The following is a 22,809-nucleotide window of genomic DNA, read 5'->3' on the forward strand; positions in this document are numbered from 1 at the left end:
GATGTATATACCTATACACAAATATATATATATATATATTCCATATATTCCATATTTTCCATCTTCCAGGTGTCAGTTTCAGGGGCAGCATTTCTAAGAGTTTGCCATTACCTTTTGCCTTGAAGCTGATACCAAACATAGCAGCAGGCACAAGATATGGCCTTAATGGCTTTAAACCAAGTCAACCTTTAACATAAAAGCATGTTTGTTATGTATTTTCTAATTTTAATGCCTCACAAAGGAAGATATTTTTAAAAATATACACCAAAAATTATAATATTTCTGATTTTTTTCCCTAATTGGCACAGAATGGATAATATAGCTAAACTATCAAGCCAGAAGGCTTTAAATAAGAAAACAGGAGAGGGATTATTAGAATTCCATAGTTTGTATTTGTTTTCCTTCTTCTAGGGCAGGAAACTGAGAGCATAATCAATTTTCTGTTGCAATCAACTTTTTTAGGAGAAACAATATTGAACTATACTCAGGAGAGAAAAATACTGAGAACAGCCTTTTTTTATCCAGTTTGAGGGACATTATCACCTTGATCACTGCAGTGAGCTTGGGTTGCTCCCTCCAAAAAAGATAGATTGTAATGGGAATAGAAATGGACCAGAGAAAGATTAAGACCATGACAGAAGCATGGAAATGCACAATAAAAAGAATTGCCCTGAGTTATTAAGAAGTTATGTAAGGATAGAAAATAAGGAAAAAATATGAAGTCAAGCTCTTTTCGTTGAATAAGGGCATTCATTGGATTTAATCTCCTCTGCTGAAAGTTCTTAACCCATTGAGAAGGTAATTTTGGACAGAAGGTTCATGAGAATTGGAAGGAAGGAGCAATAATTTTTTTGGTGTAACTATTTTTCATCCATTGCACTTGAACCAGGTGTTCGTACCAGCCCTTTTGCTCCTGCACCAGCATCTAGCACAGATCTCTTAGAACTGCTGGTGCTTCAAAACCAAGGGAACAAAGGCAGTAACAGGTGGATGATGTTGATTCCATGGTAGAGAGAGGAAAAGGAGCAAGAAGTGAAATAAGGAATTCAGGAATCTTTTCTGGGGTTTGGTGAGGACTCTGTGTAGAAGCTGAACCAGTCACTGCAGGCATACCAAACCAATGTGCCATGCTAAGGAAAAGCTCCTCACTCATCATGGAATCATAGAATGGTTTGGGTTGGAGGGGAAATGAAAGATCATCCATTTCCAACCGCCTGCCATGGGCAGGCACATATTCACTAAACCAAGTTCCTCAGAGCTCCATCCAACCCAGCCTTGAACACTTCTAGAGATGGGGCATCCACAGCTTCTCTGAAGAGGGCAGCGTCTTCTATTGCCTCACCACCCTGCTTAGCTGACATGATTTTTTTTTCAATCCATCATCATTTGGTTTAAAAACAGTGGGATTTTATCAATAATTGCAAAGTGTTTCTCCGTTAATGTCTCCCTTGCAGCTGGGTGCAGGAAGACTGTTCTCACCCAGGTGCCATTTCCTTCCCTCAGTGCCATCTCACTCAGCACACCACTCTCCTGCCCAGCACTGAATTTAATTATTATTAATGGTTCTTTGCAAGTGTTGAAAGTGTTTCCATTGGCTCTGTAGCAGGGTGCCCTCTTGTGACCACTCCAAAACCAGAAATTGTGCACTGGTAACCTGCAGTGTTGTGAGGGTCCCCAGGACAAGGTGAGAGATGAGAATTTGACTGCAAGTTCTCAGAAGGTTTATATTATATTATATTATATTATATTATATTATATTATATTATATTATATTATATTATATTATATTATATTATATTACATTGGATACAGACAGAAGGCTAGAAAAGAATAATAAAAACCCATGACTGACTAAGAGTCCAACACAGCTAGCTGTGATTGGCCATTAATTAAAAAGAATTCCCATGTTTGGATAAACAATCTCTAGACCACATTCCAGAGGAGCAAAACATGGAGAAGCTGAAGCTTCTCATCTTCCCAGGAGAAGATATCCAGGAAAAGGGATTTTTCAGAAAATACATGGTGGCAGTAACCAAAACCTGTCTTGGGGTCTTGGATTTCATCTCTTGTCTGCCTTGATTTTCAAAAGCCTGAGGTCAGGGTGGTGGCCATGACGCTGACAACTCCTCGCACATGAAGTTAGACTTCATCACAATCATTCCTCACCAGACACATCTGAAATGACAGGCTGACATAAGAGGGACTGTGAAATATTGCACACAAAGATAATTAAAACTTCACCCACAGCTGCACACAAAGCATATCTGCTTGTTAACATACAGCAGTCTCATTCAGTCTGTACTGAAATTTAAGTAATCTTCCCATGATAGTAATAATGAAAAGCAGGAAAAACACTTTAAGTGTTCTTCCTGCCCATCATGGCCATTAACAAGTGCAATTTGTTTAGGGGCAAAGAGAAAGAGGCAAGGGAATGCACAGAGAAATTAAGTAAGCGAGCTGTGGGGTCACATTGTAATGAAAATTTATTCATGGATTCCTTTTTTTTCCTCAGTGTCAAGTGGATTATTACATTTAGGTGCAACACTTTGGATCATGCACTCCCCTGTGCGAAGCAAAACCAAATGAGGCAGAACAGACCTGGTGTATCGGGCAGAGAACAGGGAGGTCACTGAGTGATGCTGCCCTGGCCTGGGGCACAACCTTGGGGGCTTGGAGCAAGTGTCCCTGCATGGAACAGCCAAGCTGGGTGCCACCAGCAGCAGGGGTGACTTGGGCTCCCATCTGAGCTACAAAAAAAGGAAAAAGCTTTTACAGTGGAAAAAGCTCTGGAATTTTTATATTCCCAGTGAAATCTGTGCTACTGTGTATTTGGGGCTGTGCATCCACCTCAGTCCCTTCATGGAGCTGGGATAAGCTGATTCCTGCTGCTTGTTAGCTGCACTTTTCTTTTTTTCTGTCTTCAGTTGCATGATGAAACTGTGAAAAATATGCAGGGTGTGGATAAAAGCATTAAGGACCATTTTCTGGGAAAATAGTTGTCTGGGTTTAAATTGCTTCTGGCCTGTGTTGAATGTGAAATGTTTCCAGCAGGGAATCAAAGGGATGAGTGTAATCTGCTGTCTCCAGCTGTCCAGTAACCCAGGGGTCATCACTTCTCCTCCTAGAACATCCAGCATTTGAAGAGCACATGCACAAGCACAGCTGAACAGGAGAGTGAGATGGCAGAGAATTTTTGAGGGATATTTCTCAGCTCTGGAATACACCAAAATCATCTCAGTATGGTGCATTCCACTCCTCCCCACAGGCATTAGAAAGATGAATTGAGGGCACCAAGTAACAGGGTGTGAGGTTGCACTGCTGTTGTTAAGGTTTTGCAGCAGTTTTGTAATAAAGATGGTTTGCCCTGGATAGAATAAAAATTTATTAAGACCAGAGGATGTCTCATTCAGTTTTTGCCTAATTGTAGTGTCTCTCTTTTTGCCCCTCTATATGTTATAAGAGCAGATAGAAGTTGGAAAGGAGTAATTTGAAGTTGAAACAAAGTCTCAGTTTCTCACATGCATTTGAGCTCTTCATGCCTGTGTCACTGAGTCATGATGAGCCCACAGTATTGTATTTGTGTTTCTCCCAGATGATGGAAGGAATGATGAATTTGACTCCATGTCCTCAGAAGGCTAATTTATTATTTTATGATACTATATTATATTAAAGAATGCTATACTAAACTGTACTAAAGAATACAGAAAGGATACTTACAGAAGACTAAAAAGATAATAATGAAAACTCCTGACTCTCTCCAGTCCTGACACTGCTTGGCCCTGATTGACCAATGAATGAAAACATTCACACCAGAAACCAATAAAACAATCACCTATGGGTAAACAATCTCCAAACACATTCCACATAAGCAAAACAGAGAAGCAAATGAGATAATCATTGTTTTCATTTTTCTCTGAGGCTTCTCAGATTCCCAGGAGAAAAAGCCTGGGCCATGGCATTTTTCAAAAAATGTGAATATAACACCACAGAGTTCCCAGACTGGGGTCTGTGAGGAGAAGTTCATTCTCACAAATGGGGCAAGAGCAGAATTTTACCTGCTTTCAAATTTAGGACCCAAATTTCAAAGGTGTGCTTTGCCTGTATTTCAGGCTTGATGCTGAACTAATTTTTTTTTTATTTTTTTTTTATTTTTTTGTTTTGAATCTTGAAAGAGTTGGGATTAGAAAAAAAAGAGAAACACACCACCATTGCTGATTATAGTTTTAAGTTTTCCCAAGACTCGATCTCTTGGAGCTTTTGACAAGTTAATTTACAAGCCTGCTAGAGATGCACGTTGATGTGGGAATTTTCCTGAGCTATAATTGTGTTTTATTTTACTGGTACTACTGTAAAAGCACTATATTGGTGCACCAAGTGCAACTGCATTGAGATGATGAGCAATTAAAACCACTTCTTACATAATAAAGCGCATTCTGTCTTGTTGCACTTACTTAATATACCAATTCAATGTGTTATACAGTATTTAGCTAGATTACAGTAAATCACCTATTTAAAGAAGTTTTTCTTTCAGACTTGCATGTGGGGAAAAAAGTGATGGGAACAGTAAAAAGATAATGACCCATAATGGCAGAAAGCTAAAAATGGGATTCCAGTTGTCTCCTGGAATTAAAGGCTGCAGCAATGTTGTTAAAGACAAGCTGTTCTCTGTCCCCTGTTGCTCCTTGTATCAGCATCACAGAGTCTAAGAAATTCTTATTTATTTCTTCTAAGCAAAGTAGAAAAGAGGAAGAAAAAGGAGTTACTCGTGGGGGTAGGTGCATTGAAACAGAGGCAGGGTGGTGGCAGGGGCTGTGCAAAATTATAAATGCCAAACTCTACAGGGCCCATCCCTAAGGAGAACTCACTGAGGGCACAATAAAGCTGTGAGCATGGAAATGGGGTTTTGCTGCTCTTCCCTATTTGTGATGCTTGCCTCCCACTTTCTGTTATCCCAGGCACCAGGGGACAGGGGCTGGGAAACCTTCCCTGCATTTTCTCCCTGGGAAGCAGCTCACATCAAAACAGCCTTTGCTTCTGCTCTGGGGAGGGAATTTCAGAGGCAGTTGTTTGTTGGGTACATGCTGTAAATATCAAATAGATGCACTGCAGCATGTCTTGAAAGAACAACAGATCACAGCATTAAATGTATCATCCCAACAGCCTTCTTTCCACCTGAGCTTGTGATTGCATCTCTCTGGACACCTGAATAGGCTTCCATTGGGGGCTGATTGTGCTTTTCTTTTGCATGATGATCTGTGTGGTGAAGTTTTGCAGCAGTTACTGAGCAGACACAGTCCTGGCATTTGTTCAGCCTCTGTTCTCAGTGCTTTTCTGAGGAGTAAATTCTGCCTGCCCTAAGGGGTGTAGGTCAGGGGTACCATTCTCCTACCTGACTCCAGATAGGCTGATACTGTCCTAAGCTAGTCAATAATCCTGCAGGCCTGGTAAATAAAATGTGATTTCCCCTTTTGTAAAAGCAAACAAAAATAAGTATTTCCCTAAACCTGCCTGTGTTCCTCCTTTTCCCTGCTCATGCCATCCTGCACCTTATTCCTCTTGTTTGGTGCTTCTTAATGTTTGCTGGTTTGGGATTTTTTTTTTCTGACAGTTTTTATTTCCTCTGTGAATTTACCTAGTTCTGTTGTTTTCCCACTCTGCTTCCATTATGTCCAAAAACCTCAGGTCCCCTCTCTCAAAACCAGTCCCTGAAGATAGTAGACTTTTTGAAGATAGAATCTTCTGCTGCACCTGGCAGGATTAAGGGTTTTTTAGGGTTTTGTTCCCTCACGCAGCAACCTGTTAACAGCAGCTTGTGCTATTCCCTCACCTGTGGCACTCAGAAATCACATTTTTATAGGAATTTCAGAGTCTCCCCAGGTTTACTTTCACTGTGAGCTGTGGGATGGTGGTACTGAGCATCCATGGTGGGTGCTGCTGCTGAGCTGCTCCCTCTCCCTGGGCTCTGCTGTGTGCCTGGGTTGTGGGTGAGGATGTTGATGGTCTCAGCTGAGCCCAGCCTGCCTGGGAAGCAGTTCAGCATGAGCTGGGTTCATTCATGGTTCTGCTCCCCCAGACACCACTGCAGTGTGGGCTGCCAGCCTCCTCCAGTCCTGGAAACAAGGCAATCACTGCCAGCCAGTGGCTTTTCCTCTGTGCTGCAGGTCACCTGTGGATGGTCTGGGTTTGCTTTCTGCAGCTGGACCCTCCACTTTGGTGTGTGTGTGCTGGGATGAGAGCTGTGCCATGCCCAAGCCCCAGGGCACAGCCACTTCTTTCCCCACTCTGGTCTCCATGCACAGTCCCCAGTGGAAGCCCCTTCAGCCCTGGGAACAGAGGCTGAACAAATGCCAGGACTGTGCCCGCTCACTGACTGCTGCAAAACTTCACCACACAGATCACAACGCAAAAGAAAAGCACAATCAGCCCCCAATGGAAGTCTATTCAGGTGTCCAGAGAGATGCAATCACAAACTCAGGTGGAAAGAAGGCTGTTGGGATGATGCATTTAATGCTGTGATCTGTTGTTCTTTCAAGACATGCTGCAGTGCATCTATTTGATATTTACAGCATGTACCCAACAAACAACTGCCTCTGAAATTCAGTTCTGTGGCTCACCTGACCCTTCAGAAAATTTGCTGAGCTGCTAAACAAGCAGAAGATTTCTTTTTTTAAACTCCACTACCTGATCCTCATGCATCTTTCCAAAGGAACACAACTGTACTACATCTTGTTGAAAATACCAATTTTCTGAAGAAACATCTGTCCTACCATTGCAATCTTCCTGCCTGTTGTCTTGTTAGATGGTGAATGTTGTCCAGGTGTGTGATCAATACCTGCCTGAGAGAACTCCAAGAAGCCCTTGGCTGGTTCAGGAGCTGCTGTCACCTCAGTGAGGGTGGGCTCAGCCTGGCCAAGGGCTGAGTGATGCTGAGCACCACACTGGGCAGGGCTGCAGGGCTCCTGCAAGGCTCCTTCAGATGTAAACCACCAAAGATCTGACTGCTTTGGGTCATGAAAAACCCAAAACCATTCTTTTGTCCCCCATGAGGAATGACAGGAGGGTGCCAGTGATCTCTTGGTGGCCCTGTGACATTTGCTGTGCCAGTGCAGAGCTCCATCCCAGCATCCCGGCACGTGGCCTGGGGCAAAGTGGCCTCTGTCCCTCAGGAGGGGACAGAGAGGTCCCACAGGAGCTGCTGCTCTCTGCTCTCCTGACACAGGGTAATGTTTGCCAGCCCTGCTGGTGTCTGCAGGCTCGTTTATCTGAAATGGCTTAGAACAACTTCAGGACTCAAATTTCCTTTATTCACCAATCTCCCCCAATCTCTTAGGGATTGAAAATGATAATTCCCTCTATGCTGGCTTTCATCATACTGGGACTCATTCAATTATCTTTCATGTCTGTTGATCAGGGCTTAAGAAGTTGCCTTTTCCTCAAATCTGTTGATCTAAGACTGGAGTGGCCTTAACAATTCTGACTCTACCTTCTCTCTTTCACTGTTTCTTGCTGCTGACTTGCTGCATGTGAATTTCGTAACCTTTTTTTGTCTACTTTTCATTCATCAGTTATAAAAATTATAGAAAATTACAATTTCATTAAAATATTTTTTAGAGATTAATTTTTTTTGCTTGTTTTCATATTTTATTGCTCAGTTTTGCTTTCTGCAACCCATAATCTCTGACAAATAATGAAATTTCCTCTCACAGGCATGGTCCTGCTAGTGTTTTATAAACCAGTCTCTCCTCTCTGGTAATGTGGACTTGAGAGAAGCTTTACTGCACTAAATTTTTGGGCACTGATGCTGTGTTTTTGTCAATGGATGTAGTTCCTTCAAATTCTTTGCCCTCAAACTTACTCCTGCTAGAAGTGAAGTTGTCCCAAACCTTCTTGTGCTCTGTGGTGAGCTGTTTTGTCTGGTGCTCTGTCTGTGCTGTTTCTGGTGAGGGCTCAGTGAATTCAAGGGCCATGAGCTCCCTCTCTCCCTGGGTCTGTTTTCTCTGCCTGTGCATTTCCTGACTGAATTCAAGACACAGAAGCAGATGGGGTTTATGATTTCACCTGTTCTGCTTAGCAGGTTTTTAAAAGTTTCTCCCCAGGCCTCCCCATTCCTCTGCACTGGCCCTGTACAGCCCCAAGGCTGATGCATTATTTCTGATAATCATTGTTTTTTTGCAATCAGTCACTTTTTTCCAAGTGTGACTACGCACCTGTGCCTACATTCACAGTCAGAAAATGTGATATATCACCCAGACAATTTCCTGGAAGTTGAAAGAGAGGTGAAGAGTTGGAAAAGTGAATTTTGTTATTGAATCACAGAATTAGAGAGAGGTTTGGGTTGAAGAAACCTTAAAGACCGCTCAGTTCCAACCCCATTGGACACCTTCCCTAGACCAGATTGCTCAAAGCTCCAACCATCCTGGCCTTGAACACCTCCAGGGATGGGACATCCATGACTTCTCTGGTGAAGAACAGATGGAAAAAATCCAGGAAATATTGAAGAAATTGAACAAATGGCTGCATGCCTGAAAATTATAATTTTTGGCATCATTTATACTGAACACCACCCCCAAAGAAAGGCAGATATAAAAAATGAGATACAGTGATGACCTTTATCAGCTCTGGTGAAAACTATAAATCAGGCTGCAAGTTCTCATCAGCTTGCTGGACAGAATTCATTACAGACAGAGGCCACTGCATTGCTTTCTGGCTTTGATTGAGGTATGTCCCATTTTAAAAAATGTTCTTGCACTGGAACAAATCACAGAAGTCCAGGAATATCATTCATCTTTTGAGGACTAAGACCCAGCTAAACTTCACAGTGTTTTGTTTGGAGTATAATGCAGATCAATTTGTTCTTCTCTTAAGCAGACCAATTTTCTGTTCATTAACTCAGACAGTGTGTTGATGGCTGGTTTTGAATATAATGGCAAGATTTAGAGCCCTAAAAAATCAGCACTGCTTCATTTATTTCTTTTTTTATGCATTCTAAAAGTACATGTGGCAGATTAGCACCTGATTTTAAACTTGTTACGGTTTAACAAATAATGGGAAAGTCTGTTATCACCTACTTCCAACCATGGAACAACTGTTACGTAATCTTGAAGTTTCATAGTTTATTAAAATGTTATGAGGGCCTTTTTGGAGCATAAGGAGCAATAAAATTTGGTAGCAATGTCATTATGGGCAGTAATGTGACTTCCATCAGCTCCTGCAATGTTCAAGAAACAGCTTCACAGACTCATTAGATTAATAGGCTACTTTACCTATGTTCTGAACTTGGAGCTGAATTTCATTGCTCTTTTCTTTTCTGTAATTAGGAAATATCCTAAGAGCCTTACAATTATCCAAATGTTTTGCTGACCATGCTTAAAACATTATTTTTTTTTCTGTCTGGAACTTAGTGTGGATTGGAAAACATTCTGTGTTGTTGACAGAGAGTGATTATTAAAGCAGTAATGTTTTCCAGCATGTCTGATAATTAGGTAATAGTCTGTCTCTCAGTTTTCCTGTTTTTTTTTTTTTTTTTCTGGAATGCCTGAAATATTTCTGGAAAATAAAAAGTTAGGCTACATACTTTCCTTTTATAACAAAACAAATAATTCTTCAGACTTTGTGGCCTGAGTATATAAAGATCAGCTATGTACCGAGCGTTAAATCTTTTATTACCTCACTTCCTAAATTGTTGGCATAAACACTTTTCTTAAGGATCTGGACACAGAAGCTGGAAGTTAGAGTTGTAAATAAGTTAATGCTGGATCAGACCCCAGGGATTTTCTCTTCTGGCATAAGGCCCAGGACAAGGGCAAATACTTAGCGAAGAGTCTGAAGAGCAGGTAAATCTCTCAAGTTGAGGATTCAGGATATTCCTTTAGTCCCTCCCAAGGGCTGGTTCATGAGCTTCCTGAGAAGCATTCTCCTTCAAGACTATAATCTTTGAGGGATTTTTCTTCCATTTTTCTAATTCTAGTTTGGATCCACCTGCAGCCCTGGCACCTGCTCTGGGACTGTGACTTCCACAGTTTGTTTGCCTTCAGCATGAAGAAATAATCCCATTTATTTGTGTTGAACCTGACACTGGCTGGTGTCATCTGCTGCCTTCCAGTATTTATGTTGGAAAAGGAAGGGAATAAGCATCCATTATTTATCTTCTCCATACTGCTTATGACTTTTTTGACTTCTGTCCTGGCTCTGTTCAACCAGTTCTTTCTCAAGTTAAAGTTTCTTAGTTTGTTCAGTCATAAATTGTATGTAGGAATACTTTAAAGATAAATGTAAGTCAATCTAATTCAGACCCTTCTTTTTTTTTATTTAAGACAGAAGTTGCTGATAAAATCTGTTTTATAATTTTAAAAAGAGTTATGCTTTGAGAATTTTGCCTATGAATCTGCAGGGCTGCTGCTCTGATTAAGACTCAGAATTTTAAAGTCTCTAAAACCTTGTGGTTTTGAGAGGATCAACTGCATTGCAGCAACCATTTGCCCTTCCAGAATCTGATTCATCCCAATCTCGGGGAAGATTTCTTCTTCCTCCACTTATGTGTAAATCTGTGATATGGAGGAAGAATTTTTTTTTTTTTTTATTGACAGCAATAAGTAGAGGGTAGATTTTCATCTGCAACTTCAGAGCATTTCATAAAGCTGGTTAGTGACTGTGATAAGGATTACCATAACCAAGTTGGAAATAAAAGACTGGAACATGGATAAGGATCATGCTAGGTGTGTAGCCCCAAGTTTTGAAAGAACCAATTCTCCAAACCCAGTGTTGTCTTTAGCAGGTGACCCCAACTGGGCAGTGCACACTTCTGCAGGTACAGTGAGCTGAGTTTGTGCTTGTACCCATCCTAGAGGGTTTAAACTCAACTTTTACTCATTGCAGGACATCCTACATGTAATCTTAAACCATCCACACATGCTGTCATCTTATTTCAAGGCTCCCATACCTTCTCAGTGATTTATCGTGATTGTTGTTATCTTATTGCAAAAGTTCCATACCCTCTCAGTGATTTTTCATAGGCATCTCCTCACAGCACCAACTCCTCCTTCTTCACAACACAGCCAACAAACTCCAACTCTCTCCCCAGCCAGCAAACCCACTCTTTTGTAGCATTCTTCTTCTTATTGGGCACAGCTGCCTGTTAAGGGCAGGCCTGTTCCTGATCTTTGGGGGATTAGTACAGCTACAACTCCTCAGGTGTGAGATTACCTTCTGCATTATCTTTATTTTCTTACATTCTATCCTCCCACACACACGTCCCTAGCCCTTGTTGTATCATGGTGACACTCCTGGAGCAGCCACCATATGGTAGGTGGTGAGGAATTGTTTCCCTAACTGGAACTGGAGGTTTGGTAAGATCAGAGAAGGAAAGCAGAGGTTTGGTAGGATCCATCAGTTCTCAGTTTAGCCTAGTTGCAAAAAAATCATAACTCTAGTCCTGTGCCAAGAGAAACTGCAGATTCCTTTAATGGCAGAGCGCTTGGGACTTGGGTTTTATGTTTTATCTGCAGGGCAGTGCATGTAAGCACTGATCAGACTTGAACTTCAGTTTATGACATCCCTTTATTGTTGTAATGTTTTTCATGCTGAACCTTTGCCCTGCTGCCTAACCCTCATTTGGAGTCCCTTTCAAATGTCTGCCCCAGCCTTTCTGTCAGGCAGGCTGTGTGCTTTGAGAGCTGGACACTGTCTCCAGTATTTTTCTTCTTGTCCACCTGTCTTGAGAGCTGGAGCATCCCAAAGTGCACAGACACAAGCAGATTTGCCTTGTTTCATGTGCAAATGGTGATTTCTCTGCATGTTTCTCCTGCTGGTATAAGTCTGCAGCACAAATGTCAGAGTTGGAGCACAATATTAGGTTCCAGAATCTGCTTTGTTAGGGGGTCATTTGCCTTTCCCTTTCAGAGATTTTCCAGGCTTATTAAACTCCTACAGAGACTGTGGAACTGAGAAACGTTTAATCATAAAGAATGGGTTTTTTTGACCTTGTTTTCTACACTAACTATACAGCATGCTGTGTATGTACATTCAAACCAGGTCACTCTTGCATTCATCTCAGGGAAAGTGTGGCACAACAAACATGTGACAAACACCAACCACATCATTTTATGGCTGTCTTCAAAGCCACTTTTGCAATGGCTGTGTTAATAAATAATTTGAGTTCTTCAGAAAGAAGTTCCCAGCAGTACTTTTGGGTTTAAGTCCGTAATTAGGTTCCACACAAACACAATTTCAGATTTCCTTAACAACGTTTTGTTTTCCTCCTTGCAGATAATGAATTCATTTATAGAAACCAGAATGGCACAGTGATTCTGAGGAATGTCGAAACCAACAGTTCAACAATATTAATAGAAAACAAAAAAATTGTAAGTATTTTCTATGACAAGCAGCTGAATTTCACAGCTCTCTGGCAGTTGGATCAGTAAAGCAGAAAATGACTTGGGTTTCAACTTCATGTATTGTCAAGGAGAAGCAATTCACTGGTGCTACAATGGGCTATGCAGTGATGGATAATGTGAGATTGAACTCCAGCTTTGGTATTATTCTGCAAGCTCAGTTTCTCTCATACTTCTGGAAAGTATCATATAGAGATTTGCAGCTAGTCTTGCATATCATATATAATTGAAAGATGCATAATTCTCATCTCTGCATGCTTAATAAAAAGGACAATTGATATCATTTACTGTCTATTGCCATTCTCTACATTCCTCCATGCAAATACTTTTTTTTATTTGTGCATTTGCTGATTTTTCTTGCCTAATGGTTGAAATGTGATTTCAGTGTTTTTTATGAGCAGTGCTAAGGAAAAGAAGTGGAGTTGTATTTGAGAGAAACCCTAATTGTGGGAAGGAGTTAGTAGGTGACTATTAAAATGAATGTAAAGAAAACAAAGTCACATCTGATAGAGCTTATAGTGATAGAAGTGTTTTGTAGCATTGTTATGTGTAGTAGATGAAACCAGCATAGTGGCAGAGGTTAGTACATCAATTGTATTAATTATTTTTTAATGAGACAAAGAATTTATTACTGAATTATTATGTCAGGGCCCAAATTTCAACTTCACATGCTGCATTTAACCTTCAAACTTTACTGCATCACATAAGCAATCCTCTTTTACCAGAGTGTAACCTCTTTCTTTACAATTCTAAGGGAATGGGCTGGCTTCCTTTAATGTCAAGGTCTGTTGAAGTCAAATTACTTCCATTTGGCCTCTTGTTTATTCCACTGGATTTTAATTATTGCCGTTTGTAAGAAAAGCAGAGTGCTACAAGATAATCCTGCATTTTCATGCCATTTTCCACCCTACTGCCTGTTCTACCTTTGCTCCTCTGCCCTCACAGTAAATACATCTACAGGTCACCTCCACATTAACCCACAAAGCTTCAGTGCAGGAGCCAGCAGTACGTTTACTCAGACATCTTTTTCCTCTTCCTTCCCAGCTCTGGGGCAAAAAACTTTTCTACTTGGTCATGTTTCCCCTTCTCCATGTTATTAACATAAAATTAGATAAAATCTGTCTTCTGTAAATAAAATCTGTCTCCATTCTGCCCCTGCTGGTGCCCAGGCTCCCCCATCCCTCCCATCCTGAGCTGCTCTGGGTCAGCAGCCTTTGAGATGTCCCAGAGAGCTGCTGGGTGCCTCTTCCCTGGAAATGCTCAGGATCAGGTTGTATGGGACTCTGAGCAGCCTGGTCTGGCTGAAGTTGTCCCTTGTCAGGACTCAAGACATCTTTTTGGCTGTCTTGAGCAGCCAAGACTCTTGTTAGGGGTCTCAGAGACTTTGGCACAGACCTTAAAATGCTTGTAGTTTTGATTATGACTTGTGGAGCAAGTTACTAACTTTAGATGAAAATCTGCAAGCTACGATAAATTAAGTAGAAGGATAGTCAATTTATCATGAAGTGAAAAAGTAGATTTTAGGGTTTTTTAGAAAGAAGATTCAGAGAGCAAGATGGAGGGATCTGGGTGTGTCTATCTTTTCTTCTTCTTCTTCTTGGCCTCCATCTTCTGCTGTGATGTTGGCACTTTTAGATTGGTTTAGAGTAGAAGCTCACTGTCTAACATAGGTGATGGGTACTGGAAAGTAATTGTAAACATTGTATAAGTAATTTTTAGTATAAAGACATAACACCGCCCCAAGGGCGGAGAGAATGCCTCAGACTGTCTTGCTGAGCAGATCTCAGCTAGACAAGAGAAAAAATTTTATAGATAAGATACAATAAACAACATTGAGACCAAGAAATTAAGATCCCTGACTCCTTCTTCAAGTGCCTGGCTGAGAAAAAAAGACTTTCTAACATTTCTCAAAGTCACTCTGACCAGTGAGAGACCCCAAAAGTCCCTGCTCATTGCAGGGGTTTGGACTAGGCAGCCTTTAAAGGTCCCTTCCCACCCAAATAATTCTGTGATGGTGCCACCTGTCCCCTCTGCTCCTGGCTGTCCCCACAGCACATCCTTCCCTGCTGGCCTTGGGGAGGACTTTCCCCAATTCCCCTTTCAGTTTGGCCCTGTGGGACTCTCTCAAGGACTCAGATCTAATTTGTTAGATAAGAAGGTGAGATTTAAAAGGCAGTGCATGAGTGATGTGTTAGTGGCACCTCTCCTTGACCTTGGTGCCATCTGTGCCAGCAATGCATTATGCTGAAACAAGCTGGGGAGGAGAAATGGCTTCACTACACAAATGGAAAGTGGAGCTGGAAAAAGGTAATTCCTGGCAGGTCTGAGGTAGCCTGGCATTTCTTCTTGTTAGCAAGATTTACAGTGCTGATTTTTGCAGAGCCCAGGTCAGGGTGCACTGGATCACTGCAGCATCCCAAAGACTTTTAACTGGGGAAAACAGAATATTTTTCCTCTGGGTTATCTTAATTGAGGGAGGTAGTGGTGTCTTTATTAATAATTTGTTCCAGAAGCTATTTACATTTATCTCCTGCACTGGCCAGTGAATACAGATAATGAGAGGAAATTAATAAATTGCCATTTATCAGAGCTTTCCACTAACTACTGCCTACACCTGCCACCTCACCAGCCACTGTGCAGTAAGGAAAATTCTGGGGTTTTTGATATAGCTGCCTGCTCTGAGTCACATTGCATTTATTCTTTCTCTTATGAGTGCTCACGTAACATTTCTGGGGTTTGAAAAAAAAAAAGATACTATATTTTTCAAGACAATTCTGGCAGTATTCTTCATCCTGAGAGAGATGATCAAAACCATTAGGTGTCATTAGCTTGAAAACTGATTAATATTTGTTTCAAAACTGTGTTTATTTTCCAGGTCTCCTTAAAGGCCATCCGGTATGAGGTGTCACCTGACAGGGAATATGCACTGTTTGCCTTTGATGTTGAGCCTGTAAGTAAACAGATTTCATTTCAAAATACACATCCAGTGGCAAACTTTTTTTATTTATTTATTTTTACTTTTATGTCAGCAAGATGATATTTTATATTAATCGCTTCCTATGAAAGAAAGCAAGAAACCCCCTCACTTAGCAATTCTGAGAGCGTGTCACACTGCCATCTAGTAGAGGAGAAAGGTATAAATTAGACTGTGAGGAAACACTGTCACTGCCAGGGTTTTATAGCCTCTGGGAGGGGGATTGTAAGGACATGTCTTTGCTACAAGGATTTCTATTCCTCTTCTGTGATTTTTTTTTCCACAGTGCCTTTTTCCATCACCCTATAAATTTCTTTCCTAGAACAAAAAGCTACTGTCAGTGTCTCCCACAACTGAAATAATACATTAATTATGGTGTCACCATTCCCTGTGCTGCAGTTAGGCTTGAGCTATCACTTTCATTATAAATCCTTTTCTTCTGAGGGTTAGGTATAAATCATTTGTAAAAAATCACCATTAGGTTGATGCTAAGTTCTGGATTACAGCAAATTTTTTACCAGACTTCAAAAGGGAAAAATGTAATGAGTCATTTTTAAATGATGACCAAAGAATCAAACATAGGGGAAGCAATTCTTCTGCATGAATAATATTTTTGTCTTTCTCAATTCTGCTGGTATAAGGCCTGAAATGTTTGAGTGATAGCTATGCTGTACTACTTGGATGAACTATAAGCCCTATATATTTTGTTTCCATAGTCTAGAATATCACCAATTCTTCAAAATGAAAATAATTAATTCACTGACAGCTGTAATTGTTTTGGCCATAATGTAAATAACATTTCAGCTGCTAACCAAAGGAAATTTGTGGGTCCTTTAGGCAGTGAAAGTTGTAGCTCTGTTGCTTATCTCATTTCTATGTTATCATCCTTGTGGTTATTCCTGACTTGGTGCTATGACAGTCAGAAGATGCATGTCTGGTTTTAGAAAAAAGAAAAATAAAACTATATCAGAAACTTAAGGAGTAATTCATAATGATTTTTCCTGGGAAATTACTGGTGGTGTGACTTCACTTACCCGAAGCTTAGCTGAGCTCTAGACAGAGATGGATGGGGAAGTGTTAAGTTAATTCTAAACATGGAAAAGGCAGCCTAAGGGTCACAGCAAGCAAAGCCTTTCTCTCAAATTTCCCTGCCTTGTAAACCAGAGATGTTTTGCAAAATGCATTTCTTTCAGTGAAAATCAGCCTTTGTCTGTGGAAGACCTGTGTCAACTCAGCTCAGATGGACTGTGCAAGCTGGAAGAGCCCTGAGGAGGGAGGGCTTCCTCAGTTCCTCTGAGAATGACAGAAAAATGCCTTTAATGACAAAGCAAACCAAAAAGAAAAAACATAAAAAAAACAAAACTAAAAAAAAAATAGAAAAAGAGAAACATTTAAATTTCTGAAAAACAGTAATGAGAAAATAACTTTTTATTCTCAACCTTTATCCACTGAAAGGACTGAAAACTCTGAAGGCCTGAAAGAAACAGAGTTAGGGGGGCTTTTACAGCCCAGACTTTGTGTTGAGTCTGTGGAGGAGTGCGTGACGTGGTCAATGTGGCAGGAAAGCCATGGGAATGGAAAGGGATGGGCTGGATGTGCTTCCTCTGCATCCTCCTCTCTGCATGTCCATGCTTGCAGACCTGGTGAGTTTGAGGCACAGAAAAATACTGAGTTTGTGGTTCTCAAGATGCCTGTCTGGAGAAGGGAGAGCAGCACACAGCCTGGTGCTTCCTGCATCACAGCACATCTTTTTCTAGAAAGGAAAACCCAGGGTGGGAAGCTGAAAACATTCTTGGGAACGATTCAGGATGTGGCCTATACTCACTGTAAGAGAACATTGCAAGTTGTCCCGTTATTCTTATATAGCAAGATCTCCTGAAGCAAAACAAAACAAAACAAACCCTCTTTTATTCCTTTAAGATCCATGTTTATGGAGAAAATAAAATTTGTTGGGTTTGTTTTGTTTTGCTCTGTTTTGAAGCATGCTAATAGAGGGGTAGTTGGGTTCAGTCTTGGTTATTGCAGCCTTCAGCCATGATGGGTGGCTCTCTGTATTAAAATGGCAATAATTGCTAAATTATTTCTTCAGCTTTCTTCTCCCTTGGTATGCAGACTGTGGCTGCAAATAATTGCATGTTAGTTAGCTCTTCACATTTTCTGCATTTCAAACTGTACTCTTGGACAAAATTCAAATTACGCTGTTTTCTGCAACACAAGGAATTGATCAGGAAAGCCTTGGGCAGTTGTCCTTGTTGCAAAGTCAAAAGGAAATTTCCGGAGATGTATTGGCAGAGGACATGTCTTTAAACTTTAATTCTACAATTTCAAAAAAGGAGCTTCTTGGAATTATTGCATACTTATTTTTTAGCCATCAGAAATTGTTTCTTATTTCTTTGGCATTTGAAAGTGTGATGTGCTGCCTTTTAATTGTTTGTGAGTATAGATATTTTCATCTTTTTTTTTTACACAGTACAGTTGTGCTGCTTTAATATGCATAGTATGAATTAATAATTTGCCTGAATTCTGAAATGAATGGATTCAGCCTCTATGTTTAATACCAGCCAGGAATAAACATCAAAATAGAGGAGCACAATGTGTCACTCCAATGAAGCGGAATATTTTTAAGAAAAGTGCCACAAAGTCATTTCCTTCCAGTAATAGCTGCTTCTATATTTTTCTATTTATTTGCACAGAAGCATGTCTGCTCAGTGTTGGTCTGGGTGACAGCACTGACACCCACTCTGGAATAACACAGCACTGAACTGCCAGACACCTATTTTGCAAAGACAGTGAGGCAGCTAATGTGTGTTTTCCTGTTCTATCACTTTATCATTTTAAAGGATAATGAATTAGACCACATTCCTTAAAACATATTTCTCCAAGGAAGCTTGGCAGACAGCTGTGAGGCTGGTGTGGGTACATTGTGGCTAGTCCGTCTGTCAGATTTCATTGTAATGCTTTTTTTTGCAGTGCTTATATTTACAGAAGTTTAATCTTTCAGGCAGCAATATTCTGGGTAAGCCTTGTGCTAATAGGGAGCTTTTCTAACCTTGAACACAGAAGATTTGTTCTTTTTCTGGAAAGGTCACAGGAAAGGCACCAAGCTCCTTTGTCTTGAAATACTCCCACAATTTTCCTGCTGTTTATTTTTAGTTTCTTTACACCTCAACAAGGTGCAACCTGAGGCTGAAACAACAGAGTGAAATTTCGGGAAAGCATCAGGGAATAAACACCTCCATGGAGAAACTTTGATTTCAAATCATCCTTCACCAAAACAAGTGTGTGGGGCTCTGATACGAGGTTTAATAACCCCAAAACACATGGGCAAACAGGGTTTGGCCACAGCAGCTCAGCAGAAGGGGGGCAGAGGCTCAGGGCTGTCTCTGGTGCTGCCTGGCCAAGGACATCCTGCCCAGCCCGTGGCTCCAGCAGCACTGATGGATGTGGCATTCACATTCTCTGAACAGGAACCCTTCACCCAGCGTTATTTTCCTGGGAAGCTGAAAGGCAGTGAGAGGCCTCAGAGCAAAGGAAAACTGTAAGAGCAGAAATGAGAGATGTGGGACTCCAGGCAACTCTTCAAAATGCATTTATTACATCCAAGCTGTTACAGCAGTCCAGGGTCGTGGGTGACAGAGCTGTGCCTCCAGCTGTCAGCTCCAGCTGCAGGCAGGCCTGGAGACCCTTTGGTTTTGGTTACCGTGCATTATATCCTTTGCTTTGCTGAGCATCTTAATACAGTAGAATCAATCTATACCTTAACTTTTATCTGTAGCCCACCATAACTACTATAATTACCATATTCATATTACTATTCTCCAATCACTAAAAGTTACTACAGTTTAAGCTGTTATTACAGTTTAAGTTAAAAGTTGTTTTTCAGTTTTCTTGCAGTGGAAAATTCTGACACCTTTTTTCTACTTGCAACATTGGCAGGTTTTTTTGCCTGTGCTATCTTTCTGCTTGGTAAAAACATCTTCTTGTTTGAGGTGGGTTTATCCTTTGCTCTAAGCCATAAAAACCCCTTCTAACTAACACACCCTTTGGCTCCTTGGTTTTCCAGTAAAACTGGCTCAGCAATTCTTTTCTTCTATATCAGAATTTGCTTCCATCTCTATTCCTTCTTCAGACTCTACATTCAAAACTCTTTCTCTTAAGCATACATATCTGTGAGACTTGTCAAACTTTCATCCTTCCCAACAGATAACAATTCTTATCTCATTTGCTTCTCCTCTGTTTTGTTCATGAGGAATGTGTTTGGAGATTGTTTCCGCACAGGTGATTGTTTCACTGGATTGTGGTGTGAGTTATTTTGACTCTTTGGCCAATCAGGGCCAAGCTGTGTCAGGACTCTGGAGAGAGTAAGGAGTTTTCATTATTATCTTTTAGCATTTAGTAAGTATCCTTTCTGTATTAGTGTAGTATAGTATTCTTTAATATGATATAGTACAATAAAGTAATAAATCAGCCTTCTGATAAGATGGAGTCAGATGCATCATTCTCTCCCCTTGTTGGGTTGCCTGCTTTTACAATAGACAGGCAAGTTCTGTGCCCCCCATGTCCCTCCTGGGGACACACACAGGACTTTGGGCTGGCACCACCTCTGTGGGTACCCCTGGTCTCCAAAAGGGGTCTCCCAAATAGCCAAGTGACAAAGAAACCCTTAAATCTCAAGGCATTTCTGTGACTGAGATGAGTAAAGACTTAAATAAGAGTAAAGTACCTAAAGCTTGTGCAGCTTTGTGTGGCAGTCAGTTACCAGCGGAGTTTGTGTAACGGAATTAAAAGAAACAGGAAATACGTGAGAAGAAAACTTCTTTACTGGAGTGACATAGTGAGATGTTAAATTGAGAATATTTAATTGCCCTTTTTTAGGAATCAGTGTTGTCATCATGCAAGAGAGGAATTAAAGCTGCCAAGATTCTTTGTAAAACTTTTTTGCTCTTTGTCTCCAATTTTACCAGCCCATTACTGTGTTTGTGCCAGTTAAGGGCAATTACACTCAGAAATTCTGGCTGATTAGCATGGACCAAACTGCAAAGGCTTGTGAACAAAGTTAAGGCTCAGAGGCTTTTGCAGCTGATACAACAGATGCTGTTACCTATTTTGCAGTAAAAGAAATGCTCTTTTTTAATCCAAATGGCTGGAAAGAATTATTCATTGCTGTAATTAGAACACACTCAATAATTATTTTTTAGCCTAGTTCATGTGGTGGGTTCAGTATTTCTGTTCTCCCTGCCTGTATCTCTAGACAAGTGGTGGGAGCAAAGAGAGCTCAGAAAGACCCAGAGCAAACCTTAGAATTGCTATTTAGAGTGTGAATGAAGAAAAAAAAGTATTATTTATAGAAAGCAACATATTACTATTGTTGTTGTTACTACTTTTTTTTTTTATTTCTTCAAGTCTGTTTATTATGTGAAATGAATGGTCTTTGTGTTTATGGTCCAATTACGACCTCGTACTAATTTAATTAGTTGTGTAAAAATTAAAATAACGTAATGCTTGTTATTTCCAAAACACTAATGGGTATAAATATTAATGAAGCCTCACAACATCCTTTTGAGCTAGGTGATAAACATTATTATGATAAATATACCTCTAAAAATTGAACACTGTCATAACAATCATCAGTAATACTGCTCAGACTGTAGTCATGATATTTATTGCTTAATTGAAATGGATTTACCAGGCCTAGAAATAGGCTTAAATAAATCTATTTTCTTTATATGGCAATAAATATAGTTCAAATTTATTTTTTTCATTCTCACCCAATGTTATTTTCAGGAACACTGAAAGTGTTTAGTGATGTCATGATAAATTGAGCACAGATAGAATATTTCTGTCATAAAATAATGCTACCTGTTTTATTGATTGTTATTTAATTTTTGGTGTGTGTTGTAAATTATTCGTTTTTGAAAGGGCCATTTTGAAGTAAAAAGCTTATGTTTATGGTTTTTCATATCCTCTTTTTAATGTGAATACAGTTTCGAATTGTTGTTCATAAATCAGGACTCCTTTATTGGAAAGCTGCACAATATAAGGGCAGTGTTCACTTATATCAAAGGCTGCTGGCTAAAATTATTTTTCGAACATTTTCAAGCCTAAAGCACTGTAATTTCATATACTTGTGAGAAATAGTTAGTTATTAAGATAAATAATGGATTAGGATAAAGCACTTACTAAACAAAAAGAAGAAAAGGACTCAATCCAAATGTTGTTTATATTAGTTAAAATATTTCTGTTATTACATCTGTGCATGTGTGTATCTTCAGGCAGAGTATCTCCTGTTTTCTCAGTTCATCAGCAGTATGAATGTGGTTGTGAATGAAGGATGAGCTGTATCACTGCAGTCATCCAGTGCTTTTCTAAAAGGCAAAAGAAAAGCTATTAAACTTATTAATGAATAGGCCAGCTACTCAACAAATCTGATCATTTGCTAAATTTTCAGGAAAGCAACAACTTTAGTTACTTCCCATATAACAAATTTTATTAATACCTTTCAGCTAATCTTTAATATTTCAATGAAACGCTCACAGCTTCTGAAAATGGCAGCATTTTTATGTGTGTGCCTGTGTGGGCTGTCAGTGAGGTTGTTCTGGGGTGTCAGGGCTGAAGGTGGGGACCACCTTTCTCTCTCCTTCTTCTTACAAATCCTGTTTTCAGTGATATTATTTTAAAAGCCAAGATTAGCAGTGTGATAACCTGGTTTGCTAATTTCTGTTTAACCTCTTTGTGGTAGAACAGCAGTGCTCCAGCTATATTTACATAACTAAAGCTAAGGCCTGTGTGTCCAGAAGTGTTGCTTCTGTTAACAGCATAAGAGAGGTTAATTTTTGTGGGTTATAGTTTACTTTGGATTTGAAGTTGAAGCAGCAGCTATTGCTTGACAATACTTAAAGGCAATATTTTATTTTAAAAGGAGCTTGTTGCGGTAATTTTTAATTATGAATCTGGTCTTTGTGAAAGACAGCCTATCTTTCCCAATCTCAAACCCACCATGAGCAAATTCCTTCACCTGCTGTTTTCAACAAGACAGACAAAACAGAACTTTCAAAGACATTAGACAAGGTTGATTCAAAAACATTTCCACACTCCCATTTGCTTTTCTGTCCAATCCAGAAAAGTCTGTCTAAGGCAGGAGATGAGCTCTTAACTTTCATTGAATAAACTAAAGCTGCTAACCCTCAGCAGCTGGGAGGTTTTTCCTACCAATGAATCCCAGCACAGGCAGAAGCAGCAATATCTCTGTCAGAGGTACCAACGTGTGTCATGTGCTGGTATCAGTAATTGTTTCAGGCTAATTAATATTTGATATCTGCAGTGGCACAGAGAGAGAGGGAAGTTTGCCACACAGCTCTCAGGGGATCCCTGGGTTTTCAAAACTCTATTACAGAGCTGTGCAAACATTGCCTTCTCAGGTGTCCTCAGTGTGCCTTCAGCAGCAGG

The 22,809-nt window shown here is 40.2% G+C and overlaps 1 protein-coding gene across 5 annotated transcripts in view; it reads left to right on the top strand.

Annotated features, from left to right (window-relative positions):
• Positions 1 to 22,809, top strand: part of DPP6 (dipeptidyl peptidase like 6) — a 571,605-nt gene that overhangs the window by 412,823 nt on the left and 135,973 nt on the right. For all 5 annotated transcript variants that reach the window (XM_064703886.1, XM_064703887.1, XM_064703884.1 and 2 more), the window contains exons 4-5: positions 12,265 to 12,359; positions 15,265 to 15,339. In XM_064703886.1, coding sequence (XP_064559956.1) covers positions 12,265 to 12,359; positions 15,265 to 15,339 — 170 coding nt within the window. The remainder of the gene's footprint in view (positions 1 to 12,264; positions 12,360 to 15,264; positions 15,340 to 22,809) is intronic.

Source organism: Zonotrichia leucophrys, chromosome 2 (assembly GCF_028769735.1).
Source record: "Zonotrichia leucophrys gambelii isolate GWCS_2022_RI chromosome 2, RI_Zleu_2.0, whole genome shotgun sequence".
NCBI classification, from domain to species: Eukaryota; Metazoa; Chordata; class Aves; order Passeriformes; family Passerellidae; genus Zonotrichia; species Zonotrichia leucophrys.